Genomic DNA, 18,471 nt, shown 5'->3' on the forward strand with positions numbered 1-18,471 from the left:
ATTGCTGTTGAGAATCAAGCAATGATAAAATGCCAAGTCATTGGAAATAAATGGATGAAACCTAAACAACTTGAAATGACAAATGCACACTCTCACTAACTTCTCCCATGTATGATAGACTTTATCATCAGTTGCAGTATTTTTTTGTAATATACTTGTCTTAATGAACGTAGGTGCATCCTAACTCAATAAAAGTGTATGCCTGATACGCTAAGATCAGAAAAAACACTGTCCTGCACTTTTGTGTTTTATAGGTACTAAAAGCTCAGCACAGGGACATGGATCGCACAAGCCAATTTTTTAACTTCAATTATTTCTTAATTCTGAAGCATGGTACTGAGGGCATAGTATGAAGTCAATCATTGATGAAAAGTGAAACTATTCCAATTCATCACAAATTTTCCAGAGCCACAAGATAATAATTGAATTTTGGACATACCAATGTGAACAATCTTCAGAAAAAGCTGCTCTGACAACATAGCTTATATTGATAGAGTACTACAAAGAATAGCTGTCTTCACGTTTGCTGCGATTGGCGTCATAAAATGGTCTTCTATAAAACAGGAAATTCATATCTCAGCATATAGCCTTACAAAGGAAGCCATTTCATCAATAGTCTGAATTTCCTGATGGCCTCTAGATTACCTTTCAAAATTTAAAATGTTCACATCCCTCACACATATTGAAATGTCTCAATTATGACAATTCACCTTCGTTAACTATAATCCTTTACATATGACTTCAGACTGTTGTTTCCCTGAATAGTTATTTAAAAAATAGTTTTGGCTTTTCTAGTTTGAAGTTACTCTACATGTCTGGATGGGAAAGTATACGCAGAAATACTCCACTGCCTTTGAATGATAGTCTCCTATTTTCAAAGTCTCATCAGGACATTCCCCTGCCCTCCAGCAGACACACTCCCAGGGTGCCCTCGCTGGTACTCACTGTCTCTAATGAAATCCAGTACATGCCACAGCTCCATGTTGCTCTCAGATTGACTGTCAGCCATTCAGTTGGTGCATTTAGCAATAAATTTTCTATATCTGAACAGCAGAGGATTTATAGTGGGTTGTTCAGCACAGACCTCCATTTCTTTGTCTTATCAGGAAATCCTGAAGACTGTTGGCAATATTACTGATGGGCCATGCAATTGCAGTACATCTGCTCATCCTTGAGTTCAAAGGATTTTATGCAACTTCAGATTATTTATCTCAATTACAATTCTCAGAGAGGAACATGATTTAAATCTTGGACTGATTAATGTTCCTATTTGATATTAAAAATAAAAGTAGGAAAAATTAACCCATATTCTGGGCTTTACATTTTGCCTTGTGTTGTGTCTCTGAGTTTAGTATATCTTAAATATGTATGGTTTTATACTTCTTGACACATTGATGAAAAATTTAAGTAACTTGTACTTGCTGATATCTCAAGCATTTCTCAGTAGAATTTTGATGTAATATATGAATTAAGAAAGATATTTTCCCCATAGGGTCTCAGAGGAACCTCAGGACAAATGACTAAGGTGTCTATTTAACTTATCAACTGATTGCTGGTCAACTCTCCCAGCATCAATTAAAACCTGGGACTCTCTCAGCACTTCTCATCCCAGACCCTACACTAAACCTCTTGAACTCAGAGAATTGGCTTCCCTTCCCTTCCCCAGTTTCTGTTCCATTATAAACTTAGATATTTTGACTAAGTGCTTTCTTAGCTTCTTGATCCTTGGCACTGCTCTAGGTATACTAATAACCTTGTTACAACCCCATGCCCTTTTCTCTGTTTTTCTGGCAATCCATCTCTTTTCTCATGGCTGGGCTCAGTCTGGACCCTTCCAGATGTTTAATAGGAACCTTTGTCTTCAATCACACTTACTTACCGTCATGTCCTCATTTTCTTTCAGAAAGTAGTTGGCAAAACCTGGTAGCCATCCTTTACACACTTTTGTCTGCAAAACGTTGATTGTACTTGAATATCTCCTTTTATCCTGCAGAGACACATATTAAACAACTCTACTTGTCAACTGTCCTTCGTTTGATTGTTTTATTTTACCTACAATAAATTTTTACAATTCCTTTAAAAATTCTGGGGTGAGGGCTGGGGAGATGGCTCAGCAGTTAAGAGCAAGGGATGTTCTTTCAGAGGTCCTTAGTTAAATTCCCAACCACACGGTGGCTCACAACCATCTGTAATGGGATCCAGTGCCATCTTCTGGTGTGTCTGAAGACAGCAACAGTGTATTCCAATATATAAAAATAAATAAATCTTTAAAAAATTTCTGTGTAATTTGAAAGACAAATAATAATGTGTTACATAGAGATATATTTTACCATAGGAGGATGTTTAGAAACATGAAACCAAATATATACTCCATTGTAGAAATGTCTACTGTCTACTGGGTACAAACATTTTAAAAGGGTAAAGTGTAGATCTCTTGACCCAGAAATTAGCAATTTTTGAAGCTCAAAGAATGTGTATTTCTTACAAAAAAAAGGAAATAAAAAGAGAAAGGAGCTGAAATTTCACAATGCTCATTCATACTTCCTAATGTAGAATTTACAATTTGTATGGATTATCATACAATAAGTATGCTGAATATGTTCCTAGCATAGTGTCCTTTGATGCAAATAGAAACTCCAAACAAAATTTGTAACAGTAAGAATTTCATTCATGGAAAAGGTCTGTGCAAAGTCTATTAATGTAATTTGAAATTGAAATGTCAGTAACATACTTAAGTCTTCTACTTTTATGTTTTTTTTTTTTATCCTTCCAATCTCGTCCTTTTGTTACTCTGACTTGAAAAGAACAAAGGCTAAAATACTAATAGGGGTTTAGAGACAATGCATAGTAATATATGTATTATGTAATCTCAGTAATATATGTATTATGCTTTATTGGTGGCATACTATTATTTGAACATCCAAAATTTTTAATTTGCCAAAATTATATTTGCAGCATAATTTTTCATAGTCATACACAACATTTTGTAGGTTTTACAATATTTGTTTCATTTTCAATTTTGCAGTAATATTAGTGCTCCATCTGGTGGTAAAAATAATAATTTTCCTTTTTATTTTTAATACTAAATGTAATACGGTATTGCATTTATATGTTGATCTCAATAATATATAAAAGTATTTTTAGGGTGTCAAGTTAATATATATTAAAACACCTTCAAATAACAAGTAGTATTCTATATTTACCATAACTCTGAATTAGAATATTGAGCCTATATAGATCATCATTAAAAAATATTTTTGCTTGAATGTATTATTCCTGAGAAGATAAACTTAACCCATTAAAAGTATATATAAGTATTTTAATGAATACTCCAGTAATCTATTTATCTATGTAGCTGTGTATTTATGTTTTTCTTAAGTTTTGCATCCTACATTATTTGCATCCTATATTGGTATTGATTTCTCTTATGTTATTGATTAGGAATGCTTGTAAGATTGCATTTAATATTTAATCCATTTAAATAGAATTGTCATATGAATTTTTCTTAAAGTTGTTGTGATTTATCACAGTGTATTAGTCCTTTTCTCAATTAAAATTTCTACATCAGGACATTCTGAAGTAAATTCTGAGGCAATTTCATACATTATTAGCCTTTAAACTGTCAATAAATTACCCTTCACATTGTATTATAAAGTCCTAAGTTTGATCCACTACTTATGTTTATATTTTAAAGCAGCGTAGTCTTATTATAAACTTCACTGATTCCTTTGCCTTTGCAAATGATGTATCTCTTATCAGGCATCTTCCATCTGAAAGTTCCCGAGTCTTCCCCTGTTGGCTCAGCTATTGGAAGAATAAGAGCAGTAGATCCTGATTTTGGAAAAAATGCAGAAATTGAATACAACATTGTCCCAGGAGACGGGGGAAATTTGTTTGATATTATCACAGATGAAGATACACAAGAAGGAATCATCAAATTGAAAAAGGTACATAGACTAATATTTGGACAGCAGATTATAAAAAAAATGTAGAGACAGTAATAGCTATCTTTTCTTCAAATAGCAATACTTTAATTATGAACTCACACCATGTATTTTTATGTATATAGCAGTACATCTTCAATGCAATATTAAGACTTCTTAGTTTGCCAAATGGCATTTTAAATTTCTTCATAATGTTAAGATTAAATTTTAAATGATGTATAGAAACAATTGATTACACTAGCAATGTTGAAAGTATTAAATTTGTGATTACTCCATCTGTATATATAAGGGTGGAAGGCCCTGTCGGGGATAGGTAGGAACAGAGATCCTTGGTCTCATGAAGGCTGGACGACCCAGTAGGTGGGAATTTGAGGATGGGGAGGTGAGAGTCGGGGGATAGGTAGGGGCACATCTGCAGAGAAGCAGGAGGATGGGTGAGGGGATACAGGGATTCCTGGGTGGGGGGAATGGGGTAAGGGGAAAACATAGAAAATGTAAATAAAACATCCAATAAAAAATATTAGATTAAGGCAAAATAAAATAAACAAAGAAGATATAGATATATAATTCATATTATAGGTAAGAGTTGATGTTATCTTAAAATACCAACTGGGACAGAGAAGATGTAACATAGAAAAGTTGTTGAGTGCTAGAAGCAGTGTTTAAATTGCTGTTCTAGTCAAAGCTTGAAGGAGAAGAATGCTGAAGAGATGTGGACATTTAAGACCTGACTTAGGATGTTTCACTGGAGACAAAGAACGGTGTGTGGAATTGGGCAAAGAGAGATGTGTGTTATATTTTGACCAGGAATGTGGCTTTATTCTGTCCATGATTAAACAACTTGAGTGAAGATGAATGTAAAGATAAGATTAAGTAGAAGTAATAAGAAAGTAATAAGGGAGTCTATAAATAGAAAAGTTTCAAAATCAGAAGTTTGAGAGAAAGATAAGTAAGTAGAGAAGAGAAGATTGGGTAGTGGTAGTGCACTTGACTGGATATTTTCTGACCAGTTGCTTTAAGCGTCCTTTCTTGACTTGCTTGCACAAATAGATATAACCTGGAGTTGTGAGTCCAGTAAACTCTTTTATTAAGGTGCTTTTTGTCATGGCATTTCATCATAACCATGGAAATCTATGAAAGCATAACTATGTTATAGAAACATCATTAGGAACATCAATTAGTACAAAGTAGAATTTTGGTTATGATATCCCAAAATAAAAAAGAGTTTAATATGTTAAAACTGATTAGGGGAAAGAATGCTGAAATCTTTGGAAGTTTGGCTTAAAGCAGTCATTGAATTCTATAAGCAGGGTTTAAATTGCTGTTCTCGATGAACCTTCAAGAAGAATGCCTAGGGAACTTCAGACAGTTACAACATGGCATATGAGCTTTCAGAAAGGAAATTAAGCTGTGTCTGGAATAGGGCAAGGGATGATTTGTGATAGTTTGACCAGGAATCTGGCTTTGCATTGCCTTGTTCTAAGAATTTGAATGAAGGGGAATGTAAAGATTAAGGACTTATGGGTTTTGAGGGTGGAAGTTTGTTAAGATAAGCGTAAAGTTTAGGGAAGCAGAGTGAAACCAACAGAGTAATTGTAGCTGTTAAGGAGATTAGCATCATGAAAGAGAAATCTGGTGTTCTGCACTAGGCAGTAGTCATGCGCCTCATTCTTGCCAGGAGTCAGAAGCTAATGCAGCTACAGGGACCAGAGTACATCTTGAGCTGACAAGAGAACTTGATAACATAAAACACATGGTACTTAGTTTGAACATACAGAAGCAAGTTTAGGGAGTTATGGAGAGAACAGATGAGGCTAGGCACCATGGCTAAATTGGAATCCCTATATAAAGTCAGTGTTTTTGAATTTCTATTTTTGGTAAGGAAATACCATGATTAAAAATAAATTGGGGAGGAAAGAGTTTATTTTGCTTTCACTTTGAGATCACTGCTCATCACTGAAGGAAGTCAAGACAGGAGGTCAAACAAGGGAAGAACCTAAAGACAGAAGCTGATGCAGAAGGCATGGGAGTTGTTGTTGCTGTCTTGCTTATTATGTCTTGGTTAGTCTGCTTTGTTACATAACCTAAGTCCTCCACAACCCAGGGATGGCACCACCCCCAATGGCCTTAGCCCTCCCACATTAATTAAGATTTCCTACAGGTGGATCTTAGGACATCATTTTCACAGCTGAAGTTCCTTGGTTCAGAAAACACTAGTGTGTGTCAAGTTGACATAAGTCTACCTAGCACAGGCACTAAGAATTTATTGAAATCAGCTGGAAAGAAGTCACAACTGTAGTGGAAACAGCAGACTAGGAAATGCCAGTACTCTAGGTGATCCAGCAAGCAGAGTTGCAGATGTGGAGTGGAACAGGTTAGTGCTTCAGGTGTAAGAGTGGAGGTACAGATGGTACAGGCTAAGCCTGTAAAGCCTAGAAAATTAAAGTACAGGCTCCAGTTAATGGAAATATAGAGTCAAGATTTGATGTTTTCCCCTCTGGATTTTTATTTTACTTTGGGATGCTGATTATTTATTACAATCTCCCAGGTTTTTCAATTTGAAATACAATGATCATACCATGCTATCATAAATTGCAAGGGGGTGTTTTTTTATTTTATTTGATAGCAGCTTATAGTGAACAGATATTGAAACATATTTATTTATTTTTTATTCAAAGTAAATTTATTTGTATATAATATATTTTGGTCATGCCTTCCCTTCCTATCTCTTCCCAAATATCTTCTAAACTGACCACATATTCAAGTCCACATATTCTTTCTCTTTTTAGAAAAGAAGAAAAAAAGGACACATTAAAAAAAGATAACAAATTGAACATATAAACAAATAATAACAAAAATATAACAAAGAAAGAGCAGGAGAAATCAATGCATGTACATAGAGGAACACACACACACACACACGCACAGAGAGAGAGAGAGCGAGAGAGAGAGAGAGAGAGAGAGAGAGAGAGAGAGAGAGAGAGAGACCCACACCTCTCTACACACAGACAGATCTACACACCACTATTCACAAACATACACACACACACACACGCACACACACACGCACACGCACACACACACTCCCAACACAGAAAATCCCCCATACACACACACATATACACCCAAAAACCCCTGAAACTCAAAAGTGGAAACCATATTATATGAATAAAAGACCAGGAAGGTTAAAGAAATACATATATCCAAACAAAACAGAATGAGACAATTCATAAATATCATTCAGTGTGGCTTTTGTTGACTATCTACTTATCTGCTTGGAGCTTTCCCTTAGGTGTGGTTTTTATATCCAGTGATGCTCCATTGTAAAACTAATTTTTTTCCCAAATATTTGTTAATTGAAAATAGATTCTTCAGTGTGGATGAAAACTCACATCTACTACCCCACATCTGGAGCTCTGTCGGATTTGGATCTTTCCATGCCCTATGCTGCTGTCATAATGTCTGTGAGATCATAATTGTGTTAGACCTATTATTTCTATAAGATACTGTTTTGTTGGTCACACACATTCCCTGTAACTCTTATATTCTATTTACTTCACTCCCACATCATTCCCTGATCCATGGAAAGAGGGATATGATACATATATCCCATTTAGTCCCAGGTATTGCAAGATCTCTCACTAGGTACACTGTCTGATTATAGGTATCTGTATTAGCTCCTATCTACTTCAGAAGGAAGCTTCTGTGATGACAGATGAGTGAGATACTGATCCAAGGGTAGAGTAGAATGGTGCTTAGAGTCATTTTATTGTTATATTCCTTTAGAACCATAGGTCTTCTAGTCTCATGTTCTTGGACAATGGAGCAGTGTCAAGTATAGATTCCATCTCATGGAATGTGACTTAATTCCAAACAGATAGTTGATGGATATCCCGTAGTATTTGTGCCATGGTTTCACTAGTTTGTCACATAGGCAAGTTGGCATTAAAGATTGAAGGGTTTGTAGCAGATTTGGCATTGACCTTTCTTGTTTAGTAGTATGTAAAGTACCTTTCAGGACTGTAAGTACTAGTCAGTAGGGGAGAAGGATCTAGTTAGGTACCAGCTATACTTCTCCATATATACAAAATACATGTGTGCTGGTTTTAATGGTACCATCAGTTTGTATAGAACAACTAAAAGCTTTTGCAATAGTCTGAGTTGTTTGACTGTTTCTAAAAGGGCCCATTTCATCAACAAATAAATTTAATGTAACCCATTCTCAGCAGTAGAAGTTTCATGTGGTCAAATGAGAGTCTTAATTGGGACTTTCTCTCCCTCAGTTCTTGATGATTCCATTTACATTTCTTCAATATATGTAAATACTTTAAGGTGTTTCTACTCTATCAGGATTTTAAAGTGTGTTAATTTTTATGGCCATGGGACCTTTAAAGTTTTGTTGTATTTTATTTATGATATAATAAGAGTAAGGTTATAGCTTAAAGTACAGTATTGATCAACTTGAGAAAGCAAGTTGTCATGTTGATTTTATTTATCACCTTGAAATAGTCTCTAATCACTTGGTATTGTCAATAAAGATTTGTCTAGATTAGGTTAATTTCTGGATAAGTGTATAGAGGATTTTCATAATTTATTGAGTCAAGTTAGGGAAGGTGGCCAACTCGGGGAGGCACTATTTCCTAGACAGATATTATGGATAGATACCTGTGTACCATGGATGGATAAAAGTCAAAGAAACTGAGCTGAGGATTAGAATATGTGTGTTTATTTATTATTCTATTTCCTTAACTGAAGATAGATATGTTCATTTGCTTAAAGTTCATTCTAGCAGGACTTTACAATATGAATAAGCCTGAATGTAAAGTCAAATGATTCCTTCCTTGTTTTAGTCTTTATTTCTTTCACAGTACTTTACTATAGCAATGGAAACAAAACGATGATAGGAAGAAAAATTGAAGAAAGTTGAAATATGAGGCAAATATATTTACTGACACATATATGCTTTGATATCATCCTTAAACAGGATGATAAGTATTGTGTAGATATAGCAATACTTTATTGGATACATTTGAAGCATATAGATAGTTTACATAATCAGGCCAATAATGTGAGCTCTATATCAAAAAAAGTAATAAAAATGAACCTTGGGTCTCATTGGTTAGAGTGCTTGCCACTCAATTATACACTCTTGAATTCAGATCCCCAGCACCCATAGAAAATCTAGGGTGGTAGTATGCCCTATACCTCCAGAGCTGAGTGATGGAGACAGGTGGAACATTATACCTCCTAATCATGTATCTAATCTACCTAATGAGAATGCTTTAAGTTCATGAGTGATTAATACATGAATATATACATGCATTATATATTTAATTCACATACACACACCACAAATACATATACCTCCCCCAAAAGAAAATACCCCATTTTATTTACTGTACAACATACACTCTGATAAACATAAAACAAATATTGTACATACAGTTTATTTCCTTTAGTGTGCGATTTACATTCTGTTAAACATAAACTGAATTTGTATGTCATATCTGTTTACTAGTTGTCATTATTTTAAGCAAAAGGAATGATTTTATATTCAGTTCCATTTATCTATAAGCCATTTGAATACTGCTCAAATATCTGATTTGAACAAAGAAAAATATGGCAATGAAAATAATCTTTAAAATTCAGCTTGCATTTAGGTTAGTTATCATGTTTTAGTGATATACATCCACATACATTGTGCTTCATTGAAAAACTCATTTAACTCAGAAACATAGCCAAGCAAATGACCTAGGCCTGTTGCCTAGTTACCTGGGAAAATTGAGGTGGACAGAATATTTTAGGCCAGAAGTTCTGAACTGTAGTGCTCTATGTTGACTAGGTGTCTACACTAAAGTCAGCATCAAAATGGCTACCTCCCAGAAGCAAAAGATCCCCAGTTTCCCTAAAAAGTTTGATTTCCCTCTAGTCATTTAGAGTACCTTTTAGATATGTTGCTTAAAATCCAAGAAAATTCACACTGGAGGAGTAGCTCTGTCAGAACAGTACTTGTGTTAAAAGCCTGAGGTCCTGAGTTCGGATACCAAACTCTTGCAAAAATACTGGAATTCTAGCAATGGGGCTGTAGTTCCTGCAGATTACTCAAAAATGAGCAGAACAAGATTGACAAGCTTTGGGTTCAGTGAAAGACCCAGTCTCACACTTTCATAAAAATAAAAGTGGAGATGGCTGAAAGAGAGAGACTAATCATGTATTCATGATTTACATGCATAAAATACTCCAAAAGATCATACACACACACACACTAATATATATCTAATATATATTATTTATTGTTATATAAGTACAGACATATGTATATAGATTCACATATGTGTATACTTGCATGGATGTGCTTATATGTATGTTTCTAAATATATGAGTACAACCTGATTATTCTTTATAATTTTCTTAGTCAATGTTCTATTGCTATGAAGAGTCGCTCTAACTACAGTATCTCTTATAAAAGAATGCATTCATTTGGAGATTACTTACAGTTTGAGAGGTTCAGTCCATTGTCATCATGACACGAAGCCTGGCAGCATGAAGGCAGGCATGGTTTTGGTGATGTAGCTTAGAGTTCTACATCTTGATTCACAGACAGCAGGAAGATAGACCACTGGGTCTGCCTTGGGCTTTCCAAACCTCAAAACCCATTCCCATTGACACACTTATTCTAACAACCCAACACCTACTTCAAAAAGGCAACACCTACTCCAGCAAGCCAACACCACCTAAGCCTGTCAAATGATACCACTCCCTGGGACTAAGCATTCAAATACACAAGTCCATGAGGGCCATTCTTACTCACTTAAATTCCTATAAACTTTAACCTTTGGTTAAAGCCTACTAGGCCTACTAGGCTTTTCCCAACCCTCCTTTGCAAATAAACCTTAGCATATCTATCCTTTACTTTGTTCACAGATGTTTAGTAGTCATGTTTATGAGACTTTACCTCTGTAGCTGTGACATGTCTAGAGTACACAAGTCTCAGCAAAAAGTTCTTTTTTTCCCATCCTATTGTCTCCCTTTTCCAAAAGTTTTACCTGAGCCTCAGATATACACATTCTATTGTAGATGCACCCATTCAGACTGGACTGTACAACACTGCATTTTGATTATTTATGGTGTGCTGTAAGGCATCTATGCTCCAAGAAGGATTTTACTTGGTGAGAAACAAGAACTACATTTATCTATGAGTATAAGGAAAACAAATGTGAATTTAGTTAGGGTTTAGCTAAGTGGCACCTGTAAAACCTTTTCCAAGAACTATGACTTAGCAAGTAGTTGGCTAGCTTTCAGTGCTAGGCTGATTTGCTGTTGTTTAATGGGTCTTAAATCAAGTTAAAGAGCTGTTGGTTACCTGAACATTGTAAATGCCATTACTGCACCTTCTAGGTTATCATGCCATGCTGGTCATTGTTGTAATCCATTGGTGAATGAATCTTGGTTGCCTCCCTTCTAGACTTTTTGCTTTGTTTTGTTTTATATTTCTTGTTTCTTCCTATAATAGAACATTATTCATTCTATAGGCATTGAATCACAATCTATGTATAATCCATTGCTGTACATTTTACGACATCATTCAGTAGAAATTTGCTGAGCAGATACTCATAGACTTACTTAAGACTTAGAAGATCAAGTTGAAATAGGCAGACATTTTCCTTGTACTTAAGCAGCCTCTAGTTATTATAGGACGTGGGAAAAGTTGATAGTAATAAAGTAAATCTGACAGGATATGCACCACTGTACAGTGTCAATAAGTTTATGGAGGGCAGGGTCTTTTAGAGAATTGAGCAGGAAAATTGTCCAGCTGAAGAAAGAGAGACTGATCGTATGATATTTGGATGATGCATGTTTCCATAAATCCTGAACAGTCGTATTTCCAAAATCTCTAAAGATGGAGAACGTTGGTAAGGATGTAGGAGTAGCTTCAAGGCAGCAGGATGAGACGCTGAGAATAGATGACACTCAAGATGGAGGAAAAGCCACCAGCAGGGTATGTCTGTGACTTTGATCATGATAGAAGGTCTATTGTGGTCACCTTGACAGTTCAAGGGATAGGTCACTCAGGATACTTTGGTAGTAATTGTGAAAGGTAGAGATATCCCAGTGAAGATGCCACAGACAATCCACAGAGCTACCATGAGTTTGGACAGGATGGATGGCCACAGACATGGAGACTATGAGAAATGACGATGACCTTGATGAATTTTAAAGATTAAGTACAGTTTCTAAAAAATAGTCTTGCTACATGGTAAATTATATACAAAACATTTGTGTAACTAAGTTGTAAGATGCAACAGATTTTGTAAGAATGCTTATATACAATCTCTCCTGGCTTACATAGCACTGTGTGGAGAAGAATTTTCTATACATACATACTCATAGATATATTTCTTGATTAAAAATATTTGTTCTTAAAAGAACAGTCATTAAAAATATACAGGTGAAAACTCCTATGAAAGTTTCAACATTAATGTTAACAGCATTACTTTTGGGTGCTGCAGCTCCTGGATTGGATCTGGCAGAATATGAGGGAGGCTTTCATCCTGCTCTAATAGAAAGGCACTTTGGTGCTGGTACCCTGGCAGCTCCCCATAGTGACAGTGGGATGGTTGGCTACTTCAGAGCTCCTGTCATTTCCCCGTAGGTCCAAATATGAAAAAAATGCTTGCTGCTTTCTCCATGCTTGTCTCCAGAGTCTGCTTCCCTGATTCCACCTTTTTCATCTCCTCCTGGATTCTGGAGATATATATATATTACTTTGAAGTCATGGTTAGGAGTGTTTAGATGAAAATGTATACAAACAACAACAGTTTTTGGATTGCATTATGTCTTAAAATTGGCTAAGATGTTTCTCCATTGCAACCTCTGAATGGAGAAACAATGTAAGGGTTTAAGTGAAAAATGAAATCCCTAGAAAAGCCATATTTTACATACATTTAATCTACGTAGAATGTCAAAACTCTGAGAAATGAATATGTAATGCTTTCATAAGAATTACTTTAAAAATGGACTGAAAGATTTTGAGATGCAGGTTAAAGAATGAACTATAAGGATTTTCAATATTTACTTTTCTTTTTTCAAAATCCCCCTTTAAGCTGTAGAGTGTTCCATGCTGTGAAGTTCACAGTTTCATTACTGTTTTATCTTTTATCTTGTCCTTGCTTCCTACTTACTACTTTCATTTCCTTCTTATCCTCTGAGGACCAGAGATGTAAGTGGACGAACACGATGCTCAGATTTATATGAACTGAGAAGAATGAAAACAGGCATTTTTATTTATTTCATTGTTAAATTCGACGTTGACCATGTTATGAAGCCTCAGACAGAATGTCATTTCTCTGTCACCTAAAATTCAGAGTAACATCATGAAAGTTTACAAATCTCTCCAAGGCACAAGATATTTTGAAAAAAAAAAACACTGACTTGCCTCATATCATATTGTACTGGGATAAGAATATCAAAACCTTCTTATAAATTTCTGAGCAATATAGCAATAGAAAAAATGAACCAAGAATTAAAATGTCATAAAAATTTATTGTCATGGGAAACTTGAACTGTGGGCCATGTTTTCTCTCCTTCTCTATCTATCTATCTATCTATCTATCTATCTATCTATCTATGCATATTATTATATATATGTTTAAATCTGCGTGAATTATGCTTTGATAATTAACTAATGGATAAAGGAAAATAAGGTGTATATTTAGTTAATATCAATACAAAGAGAAGCAACTGAGTTAAATCTTTTCAAGACTGAAATACAAATCTATTCATAAAAAATATTTTCCTTAGTTTTGTTTTGTTTGTGGAATTATAATAGTAGGATAAAGCAGACTGCAACAGTCTGATTTAATATCATATATAACTTGACCAATAATTCTATACTATTTTAATAATATACTTTTTACCAACTAAGAAGTGATAAATGCATCAGTGCTAAAGAATTTAAAAATTATCTGTTAGTATAAAACAAGTGACTCTCAAAGAGCAAAAGTCTTATAATCATCATATTAACTGGCTTATTGATTCATTTACATTTACATAACTATAGTATTAAACGGAAAGCAGAATGATCTTCAGCATAGGAAATCAAATTCATTATTTACCACTTACGGGAACAGTAAACAGGTGTTAATGGGTTCTTTGGGGACTTTATATTATGCATTTGCTCACTAATCAGTAACTTTGCAAATTTATTTTCTGTTATGCAGTACTGAATGACTTAGAGTCAAGTACGTTGGTAATATAGCACCACCATGTGTTGACTTCGGGAAAAACTCAAGAATGTGAAAAGTTTTATACAAACACCTGCCATTTCTCTAATCACTATTTTTTTTTTAAATCTAATCTGATATGAGTACTTTTAAAGAAAAAAATCTAGTATTTTGGTGTCTGTGAATATTATATTTTTGTTTTAATTTTTTTTCACTTTTGCCATTGTTTAAAACAAACATTTTCACTGGAAGTGGAGAAATGGCTCAGTGGTTAAGAGACTTTTCTGCTATTCCAGTGGACCCAGCACCTAGACGGCAGTTCACAACTGTCAGGAACTCCAATACTACAGGATCCAAAGCACTATTCAAGCCTCCACAGGCACTACATGTATGTGGCAACTAAAGCACATTATATATTGTTGTTTAATATATAATGTTGAAACATTCAGTGTAGATTTATCTGCTATCTTAGGATTAAAGTTTCAACTGAAAATACAAAGTTTGTAGCAAAAGATTTCATCTCTGCTTTCTATAGAAACATTTATGGTTGGACTTGTGGATATAACTCATTACATAGGGAACTTGGCATTTAATAATGAGGACCTGGGTCCATATCTGTGCTGGGCATTTAAATGAAAGGAGGTTTCAGGTTGATCTCTTCTGTTCAGTTGCCAGACAAATCTAGTTAAATTGGTGAAGTTCAGGTTTAAGGGAGAGCCTGCCTTAAAAATCATGTGGAAAGCAATAACGAAAGCCATCTCCAACGAACCTCTGTCTTCCATGATCATGTGTAACTACATATACCTACACCTTCACACAGATATGTGCACGTGTAGGAAGGTGCATGTATAGTACACTTGTGAACATATACAGAAAAGATACATTCTATTTAAACTTTCATTTGATTGTTTATAAACTGTGGAACTAGCAAATCTGTTAGGTTACTTTCAATCCTCTGGGCCTTTGCCACCATGTTATTGAGCTTGTTCAGTGTTTCTTCCGGGTCAGGCTTACATTGGCTATCCAGCCAATGTTTTGACATAAGCTTGCTTTGTTCTTCATTTCCACTTTTTCATTGACTCTTCTCCCAGCCTTCCCACTTACTTTCATTTTCTATGCTTTACTCTAAAATTGTGTGTGTGTGTGCATGTGTGGTGTGTGTGTGTGTGTGTATGTGTATGTGTGTGTGTGAACTCCATCTGTTCATCCTATATGAATTCTTTACTGGCTTTCAACACAAGCAAGGTACAGAGGAGGAAGTACCTTCTCTGTTGCCATTTTTGGCATATTCTGTACACAGAGAACCTCAGAGAACCACTCCTGCCTCCCTATCCTGGAATTACCTTACACTGGGGCATATAGCCTTCACAGGACCAAGGGCCTCTCCTCCCATTGATTCCCAATAAGACTATCCTCTGCTACTTGTGCAGCTGGAGCCATAGGTCCCTCCATGTGTACTCTTTGGTTGGTGGTTTAGCCCATGGGAGTTCTGAGGTGGTCTGTAAGTATAGACATTTCTGGACACCAGACTGATTGCAATTTTGTAGTTGATTCATTCTACAAAGAAAGCATCACAGAAGAAATGTCTTCATTAATTCTTTTCCTTAACTCTTAATTTGTTCCCCATATACAAACATTTCATCTAACCTACTAGTATACATGTTGTACACATGTTTAAAATATTTAATTCTCATTATATTTCATGTCCGTAGATGTTCACCACATCTGTAATTTTTCTCAATAAACAAAAATATCACTGAAGTACATAGAATGTTTTAAATTTCCATTGGCTAAAGACGTATTTTATGTTTGTTAACTGTTATATATTTTGGAACATTTATTTTTATTCACATGCACAATACAGTTAATTATATTTTACAAGTAATAAAAAATAAAGCTGTACTGATTTCACAAATGGAAAACATGAGGACCAAAGAATAAAACTACAAATTGCTATAATTTTTTTATTGGATATTTTCTTTATTTACACTTCAAATGTTAGCCCTTTTCCTGTTCCCCGCCCCAAGGAACCCCCATCCCATCCCCCTTTGCCTGCTTCTATGAGGGCATTACTCCATCCACCTACCCACTCCTACCTCCCTGTCCTGGAATTCCCCTACACTGGGGCATCAAGTCTTCACAGGACCAAGGGTCTCTCTTCCCATTGATACCTGATAAGGCCATCCTCTGCTACATATTCAACTGGAGTCATGGGTCCCTCCATGTGTACACCTTGATTGGTGGTTTAGCCTCTGGGAGCTCTGAGGGGGGTCTGTAAATATTAAGTTTAAAAAGCATAGATGTTATACCATATGATGAAGTACTGTGTTAGAAAATAATTTATGCTGTATGTTATATATATAGATATAGATCGATTATAGAGATAGAGGCAGGGATAGAGAGATAGAGATGATAGAGATAGATAGATAGATGATAGATAGATAAATAGATAGATATTACTCAAAACCCAATATTTGACTAAATCTTTTGATATTTTTAGAATTTTTTTTTGAAACTTGTACATAGAGGTACTGGTGGCTTTTGCAGTTATGCTCTTGATGTCATTTGCACTACTGAACATATATTGAAATTATTGTCACTAATTGCAGTCATTTGAATAGCTTCCTTTAATTTTAAGTTAAATTTTAAAACTATCAATATGTGGCAATATTATAATAAATATAAAACTCAGTATAATATTTTCATGGAAAAATAAATAAATTTCTAATAAGTAGTTTTTCTTTAACATTTTTTTGGAACAAACTGAGTGGAATGTGTATCTTTTAAGTTATATAATTTATTTCAAAAACAGTGAGCATGAAAATTCTCTTTTTATTGTACATATGCGCACACACGCATATGTATAATGATGAAATACATCAAAATTTTGTTGAAAGAAAGAATAACTTTCAAATGTCCAAGTTTCATCTATTTTCCCTTGCAAGGACATTCTCACCTCATACCGTGACTGCTTTGGTTTATCCACTGCTTGATCAAATTTTATTGAAATATTGATTTGAGTGCTTTCATAGTGATTATGAAATATGCATAGTCTCTTTTGCCTCCTTCCAAACTAGAATTCAGACTATTGATCACAAAACTCAGTCCTGAAAAAAGGTGATTTCTTCTCAAAACAAACCTGATCCTAAATGCTTTATCTTTATCATCCGGACTAGTGAGCTTACATTACAAAAGTGTGTTCTCTATGTCTCTTTGTCCTGTTTTAGTATGATGTAAATCTTTCCAACTCTTTTTCCCCATTGTTTATTTTCAGATAATGACATCTTCTACTCAGTTGTTCCTTGGAAAGTGTGCCTTTCTAATGAGTATTAAGGATTCATGGATTCTGCATGGCAGAATCTTGTTAATGCAGGAGACAGTTTATGAGAGTAATCACCTTATTGTGTTGATGAAAAGATACATGTTCCTTATAAAATCTGAAGGAGAACAATAGGATATAAAGATCGGCAAAAGGCAGTTACTGTTGGTAAGAATATGAGTGACTGTGGCCTTATTCAGCATTAGTCAAGAAGAATGATGGTATGAATTGGTGCTGCGATCAGACCTGAAGCTACAAGCTTCCTTCATCACAAACAAAAAACAAAAATAAAACCTCACCTATTAGGTCAGAGGCTCAATTATAGGTCCAATTGTGAAGGACTGTAGTTTTATTTATATAATTTATTTTCACTGAGATCTCAGTGCCTTGTTTTGACATGGTATCAAATTCAAATGTTATGCCTACTCTCAGTGCTGGACTACTGAACACAGATGATGGAGGCCCTGGCAGAACACTTCATAATGATAATAAAAAATAAGTAAATAATAATAAGTGAAAGCACTTCTGCATTCTGTCCTCCGGAGATATTGATTTCCAAATTCATTAAAACATCAATAAATGGAGTCCATCAATTTCTACATAAAGTTATGTAGAAGCAGGGACTCTGGAAGACCCTGGGGAGTGGGTCACCTAAGTGTTTACCCATATTACATCCTCTGAAGTGAGTGAAAATATCTGCACATTCTGTTCATTGTTGCAGCTGATCTGCCCCTTGGCAAAAGAGAATGTAAGCACAAAGGGTCACTATAATAATGTAACTTGCCTAATTTTTCTTCTTTTTAAATTTAGGGTGATGATATTAAATGTGGTTTTTATTTCGTTAAAATTGTGAACTTCTATTGCACAGCTCCCTCCAATGGTATCTTCCAATGGTATCTGGCTTAAGTGACATATTTCTAGCCAAGGAGAAGAAATTACTCACTGAAACCTTCTACCATCTTTATGTTCGAATGGGCTGTAAGTA

The 18,471-nt window shown here is 35.0% G+C and overlaps 1 protein-coding gene across 2 annotated transcripts in view; it reads left to right on the forward strand.

Annotated features, from left to right (window-relative positions):
* The window catches only part of Cdh12 (cadherin 12), a 273,111-nt gene that overhangs the window by 200,309 nt on the left and 54,331 nt on the right, over positions 1-18,471 (forward strand). For both annotated transcript variants that reach the window (XM_028767598.1, XM_028767599.1), the window contains one exon: positions 3,760-3,947. In XM_028767598.1, the coding sequence (XP_028623431.1) occupies positions 3,760-3,947 (188 nt within the window). The remainder of the gene's footprint in view (positions 1-3,759; positions 3,948-18,471) is intronic.

This window comes from Grammomys surdaster, unplaced genomic scaffold, assembly GCF_004785775.1.
Source record: "Grammomys surdaster isolate TR1022 unplaced genomic scaffold, NIH_TR_1.0 174, whole genome shotgun sequence".
NCBI classification, from domain to species: Eukaryota; Metazoa; Chordata; class Mammalia; order Rodentia; family Muridae; genus Grammomys; species Grammomys surdaster.